This window comes from Pseudonaja textilis, chromosome 1 (assembly GCF_049901715.1).
Source record: "Pseudonaja textilis isolate UNSWEBS1 chromosome 1, rPseTex1.2, whole genome shotgun sequence".
Classification (NCBI taxonomy): Eukaryota; Metazoa; Chordata; class Lepidosauria; order Squamata; family Elapidae; genus Pseudonaja; species Pseudonaja textilis.
In genome coordinates, this window is record NC_141990.1 from 248,798,403 (window position 1) to 248,805,097 (window position 6,695).

General features: G+C 35.9%; 1 protein-coding gene across 2 annotated transcripts in view; it reads left to right on the forward strand.

Annotated features, from left to right (window-relative positions):
* Window positions 1–6,016, forward strand: part of LGR4 (leucine rich repeat containing G protein-coupled receptor 4) — a 71,951-nt gene extending 65,935 nt beyond the window's left edge. For both annotated transcript variants that reach the window (XM_026706206.2, XM_026706212.2), the window contains 2 exons: window positions 327–407; window positions 2,785–6,016. In XM_026706206.2, the coding sequence (XP_026561991.1) occupies window positions 327–407; window positions 2,785–4,061 (1,358 nt within the window). In that variant the 3' untranslated portion in view covers window positions 4,062–6,016. The remainder of the gene's footprint in view (window positions 1–326; window positions 408–2,784) is intronic.
* The last annotated feature ends 679 nt before the right edge of the window (window positions 6,017–6,695 follow it).

Here is a 6,695-nt window from a genome sequence, read left to right on the forward strand (position 1 = left end):
AGAAGCTGTTTGGTGTAGTGGTCAAAACACAGGTCAAGAAGCTAGGACACCATGCATTCTTTGTGCCTTTGGCACAAGCCAGTTTGATGACCCTGGGGCCAGTCTCTCCTCCCCCACCCCCCAGTCCTGGGAAGAAAGCAATAGCAATTCACTTCTAAAAATGTTGCCCAGAAAACTGCAGGGATTTGTCCAGGCAGTCACTCAGAGTCAAGGTTGACTTGATGAGAAGAAAGTTTAGTTTCCTGAGTTGTATTTTTAAAAAATAGAATATATGAAGCAAGAATTTAATATTTCTGTAAGTCTGTTTTTCGGTCCTTTTAATCTAGGTGCACCAGATGTAGATGACTTAAGCAGCGCTGAAGTGAAAGAATCAGGTCAAACAGTAATCCACTGTACTCCCACAACAGGTACATATTCTGTTTCCATTTCCTCTTCTATTTCAGATATATTTATTTCACATGATAGATGTTTGCATGTACATAATTAATTGTGTGAAAAAGGATACAGGTAGGTTTTTTTGGCTGTCCACTTTTTGTCAGATGACATTTTGCCTACTCTTCAACATGAATAAAGGACGTGTAGTAGAGGAGGCATCTACAGCATACAGCATCTGCTTAAACGTTCTCTCAGAGACCTTTTACTTCTTAAAGCAATCTGTTCCACTGCCTGACACTGGTAATAACTAATGTTTTTTCAAAGACTGCCTTCTTTCCAGTTTGCATCTGTGGCTACTTCTCATGCCTTCTGCATGACATCATGAGATGTTTGCAGACTGTGTTTTAATTTTCTCTTTTGCAACCTAAGCTTATTCAATATATTCAATTATTCTGATAGAATTGAATTTTCTGACTTTGATTTATTAATGACCTTACTAAAATATAGCACATAGACATGGCAATGCTCAAGGATATAATAGGATAGAGTAATTAACATCATCTGATGCAGACACTGTAAGTTTATGCAGTATAAAGTTGATTTTGTAAGTAGCTGCATCACATACAGCTTTTGATGAGCTAAAATAACTGGGTCCTTTTTACATCTTTGGACTATATCTCTTCTGTATATATTGTTTTGATACCTATATATGCAAGGCGTTATAGGTTTAATATATTTGGGTTTTTTCCCCTTGTTTGTGTTTTTATCTGTTAGCTGTCCAGAATTGCTATAGCAAGTTGTGTAGCCAAATAATTCTAAATAAAAAGAGGAATATTATCCAGCCTACATTTTATTTCTTTTAACAGCAGAATGAGGAGCTTCTTGCATATTATGCTGAATTGGTTTTCCTTCATTTATCATGCTATTTTGAAAAAAAAAAAGATAAGGCTTTTTCACTGGATTGACTAGTTATTGATAAATATCTTGGCTATTAATAAAAAGCATTTTTTCTCTAACTGATCCTTAATAAACTGCTTTGTCCTTATTAACATGCAGCTGTTTAATCTTAATTTCGCATACACTCATCCTTCTACTCTCGTCAAAGATAACATGCCTGTGTCCTAGCATTCTCTCAGAATTCAGACTGATAAACTGAATTCTCAAAAAGTGCAGACCAAGGCTTTGAAATAAGAAATGCGAGCTTCCTCAGCATCCCTAGAAATATGCTGCTATATGCATCTGCTATAAGACCACTTTATACTGATATTTTCCTATTTATTGTGGATCAAAAATAATGTCCTTTCTCATTCTTCTTCTAGCATAATCTCTCCTTATTTTCTGATGAGGCAATAGTACAGGCACGTACTGCAAGTTCTGCATTATCCAGTTGCTCCCAGGGAGTATTGTCATCCTGTTCATCCTGTGCCCTGGGGTTTCTGCTTAATGTTTTATATCCTTACGATGCTTAGATGTGCTATTGCTCAGAAGGTTTGGAAGCAGATGCAAAATAAATTTTGTAGTAGAAGTATGAATAAGTGAAGTATCATCCCACTTTCTTCCTAGTTTTACTAAGTGGAAGAGTAGAACTAGAGAGTTATGAAGAATTGACAAGCAGCTTCTTTTCTAATTTTCCAAAGAAAGATTGTTTGCAAATCTAACCTGTAGCAGAGTCATCCCAGATGTAGGGAGCTCAGAGCTCCTAGTATTCATTCCTCTTTGTCCTTTTCTGAAAATACTAATTGCATCAGTACTTCTATTTTACACATATTCAATTCTGAATTTCTAAACCGCTTAGTCAAGGCTTCTTTAAACAGGGCACAAAAGCCACAGCTTCTGCCAATGCAGTCATAATACACATAATACATAATATCAGAAATATTGAGTATAACTATGGTTAAAATACACACACACACACACACACACACACACCCATAGCAGAAGCTCTGCAACATGAATTTCTTCAGTATGCCACAGAGTTTCCTGGCATCTGTGGGCCTAGAGATACTTGGGAGATGTCCTGTCTAGCATTCTTATTATTTATATCTTCAACTAGGCCAACAAAAAATACAACTGCCCTCTAGATCATTGGGAAATTCCCCAAGTGTCATCTGGAAATTGGATCCAATCAAGCACCTAATTGTATAAATAAATACAAGTCAGTTGATTAAGTGAAGCTTAATTGAACTTTGATCTATTTCACATAGGTTATGAAACGGCTTCTCAAGTGTGACTTCATTTTGATTATTATTTCAAGAATATTTTCTTACCCTATTGCTCTGTCTAACCCATTAATCTAACCCTGATTGTAAATGTTCTTATGTTGTTTTCAGAAAAAAAAACTTGTTTGTTATATAATATGCTGCAACTAGCAATCTTTTTTTCTTAGCATATTTTTCCCCACTGTTTTAGGTGCTTTCAAGCCATGCGAATACCTACTGGGAAGCTGGATGATTCGTCTTACAGTCTGGTTTATTTTTTTGGTGGCCTTAGTCTTCAACATGCTTGTCATCTTAAGTATATTTGTTTCTTCTACTTCACTTCCTTCGATCAAATTGTTCATTGGCTTGATCTCTATCTCTAATTTACTGATGGGGATCTACACCGGTATATTAACTTTCCTGGATGCAGTTTCCTGGGGACGATTTGCTGAATTTGGTATTTGGTGGGAGACTGGCAATGGGTGTAAAGTGGCTCGGTTTCTGGCTATATTCTCTTCAGAAGGGGCAATTTTTTTCCTTTTGTTGGCTACTATTGAACGGAGCTTGTCTGCCAAGGAAATCATTAAAAAGGGTAAAAGCAGCCATCAAAACCAATTTCGAATTGCAGCCGTGTTTGCATTCTTGTGTACATTGATAGCAGCATGCTTGCCAGTCTTCCATAAAGGAGAATATTCTGGGTCACCCCTTTGCTTACCCTTTCCTACTGGAGAAGCCCCTTCTTTGGGCTTCACGGTTACCCTCGTGCTCCTTAACTCATTAGCCTTTTTGCTAATGGCTGTTATTTATACAAAACTTTACTGCAAGCTAGAAAAGGAAGATCTCTCCAAGAACAATCAAGCTAGCATGATTAAACATGTTGCTTGGCTCATCTTCACCAACTGCATCTTTTTTTGCCCTGTTGCATTTTTCTCTTTTGCTCCACTCATCACTGCAATTGCCATCAGCCCTGAAATTATGAAGTCTGTCACTCTGATATTTTTCCCACTGCCCGCTTGTTTGAACCCGGTTTTATATGTGTTCTTCAACCCCAAATTCAAAGAAGACTGGAAGTTACTGAGATGGCACATCACCAAGAGGAATGGGACCGGAACAGTTGCTGTCAATACACAAACTGGCTGTAGGACTCAGGATTTCTACTATGACTGCAGCATGTACACCCATCTGCAGGGTAGCTTAACCATGTGCGAATGTTGTGAGTCACTCCTTATATCCAAGCCTGCACCATGTAAACATTTAGTAAAATCTCACAGTTGTCCTGCTCTGACTGTAGTGCCTTGCCAAAGGCCTGATGGGTGTTGGTCAGATTGTGGTACACAGTCTGCTCATTCTGATTACGCTGATGAAGAGGACTCATTTGTATCGGATAGTTCAGATCAGGTGCAGGCCTGTGGACGTGCTTGCTTTTATCAGAGCAGAGGCTTTCCGTTAGTTCGTTATGCCTACAACACCCCGAGGATTAAAGACTGAAAGGCTTTATTGCAAGCAATCCATATACTAAAAAGGAGGAAGCATGATGCTTCATATAGACCATACCTGTTTCATTCTTTCATCTGAAAGCACTTTTATTAATCATTGTATGATATTAATTATAAATAAGGGATGTATGCCTAAGTACTATATAGTTTAAATAAGAGCTGTTGCTCCTGTAAATAATTAGAAAACCAAAATGTGTAATCCATCTTTAAAAACTTTTTCCCAAGCAACTATATATTTGAAGCTTATTGCCATGTTATCCAATTTTAATTTCATTTTTTGTTGTGATATTGATCCTGATAACTTTTATAAATAAGCACAAACAACAGAATATTATAGGTGTTGTTGTTTTTTTAGCTGCACAGGGGGGCTGTTGCTAACTTTTGTATAGCATTTTTGACTGAATCTCAGGACAATTTACTGCAGGGCCAAAAGATGGGAATATTTTTCCCATATGCAACTGTGAGATAAATACAGGCAAAACATTTTTTCTTCGGTCAAATTATGGATTAATTTTTCTATAGTTAAAACTATTTATTTCAGCCAAATACTTATCACCCCTATAATATATTCTGAGTAGTTTGTCATAGTAATTTTTATTTTGAGAGTACTGCTTGAAAACCATTTGAAACTGATCTTTAGCATACTTAAATGACATCAAACTCAGGTTTGCTGCACTAATATTTAACCTCTGAATGAAAATATATACTATTAGAACATTCCTACAGTCTAGATTCACTTTGGAGTTCTGCCATAATAGTTGTTTCCTGCCTCTAAAATGGATATGTTCATATCTACATACATTGGAAAATGGACATATGGTGAGTATTCTAATGCCAGTTCAAACAATTTTCACAAAGGCAACAGAATACTTCGTCATCCTATAATCTTAAATGTGCATGTTGGGTTATATATGTTATTTTGACAGCAAAAAAATTAACTCTACTTTGTGTAGATGAAAATCTTTTTAAAGTGTCATTTTCAGTGAAGCTACAGCACATACTGCAACCTGGTGCTCTCCAGATGTAGATTAATTATAGGGAATCCTATACATCTGGAAGGTACACCGCAAAGTCTGAGGTAGAATATATTAACAGAATAGGTTTTATTAAGAGTAAAAGCCGTGGTGGCACAGTGGTTAGAATGCAGTACTGCAGGCAATTTCTACTGGCCTGCCTGCAATTTGGCAGTTTGAATCTCACTAGGCTCAAGGTTGACTCAGTCTTCTATCTTTCCGAGATCGGTAAAATGAGGACCCAGATTGTTGGGGGCAATATGCTGACTCTGTAAAACTGTTTAGAGAGGACTGTTGCTAAAAGAGGCTCAGATGTTCCTAATGTAGAGACAGAACAATGTTAAGTACCTATACTTGGGATTTTCTATTTTATTGTTATGTTACAGTAATGTGAAACCAGGCTGACTTTTCTTAAAAGGGCAATCAAGGAGATATACAGATCATTGCATTTTAGAATTAACCTTTTTCTCTAGTTATCAATACATATAAGCTACATCTTTTTTGAACAAAACGTTAAATGAGAGCAATTCAACTGCCAAATCAGAAATTCTGGCACATATTTTTATTAAATAACATTAGAATTGCAGTTAGAAAAATTAAACTGTACAAAGTGTGCATAAAAAGAATTTTTCTTGGTTTGTAAATTATTTGATAGAACACTTGATGGGAAATGTGGCTTCAGTACCTTTTGTTAATTAAAGCTACCTCCTGAAATATAGAAGCTGCCAGTAGCAGAATGTTTAAATTGTGGTTTATATATTTTTCCATTGTAAATAAATTTCAGTTGTATATTGTTACTATAATAAAAGCCAGAAGCTTTGTGTACCAAAATTACTTAACTTGTAAAAAAATAAGCTATTATCATTCTTGTATACTATAATTTTGTAAGCCTAAATTGTTCCTAGTAAAATCATAGAAAACTGAAAACAAGAAAGTATTCTGATATGTTCTGTTATACTTAAGTCTCTTAGATATTTAACCTAATGTTACAGGCCAGTGCCATGTAACTTTACATATAGTATTACATGCAACGTTGTAGTCATGAACATTCACCAGGTCACTGTCATCAGATCAACACTTTTATTCTTCTTGCACATTCATAGATTTATTGCCCTGTTGGGTTCCCCAAACAGAACTCCTACCACAGTTGTTTATAATCCTGCTGTTAACACAATAAGATATACGTTATTAATTGTAACATTACTTCCATGATAAGATTAAATCCAAAATAATCCATCGGGAATAGTGACCTATATATGTTATTTCATGAGACAGGGCCAAAAAAGTCTAAACTGTCTTACACTGATTTATGACTCATTTCTTTGTACAGTACTGTTCCAGTATTTGTTGAATTTCAGGGTGAAGCAGAAATTTCTGAGGCATGATTGCTTTCTTTGCACAGAGACTGGATGTACAGTATATGGCTGAATATAACAAAGTTTTAAGAGTTAGCTTTTAGCCATGGAGGAAGATTTCTCCTTCCTGATCTGATACACTCCCTCCTTGAAATGTTTGGTCGATTTTGACATCCTTGAAATGATTAGTGAAATCCTGAATCAAGCTAGAAATATAAATAATTCTCGAGGAATTAAGAATCTCTCAAGACTCAAAAT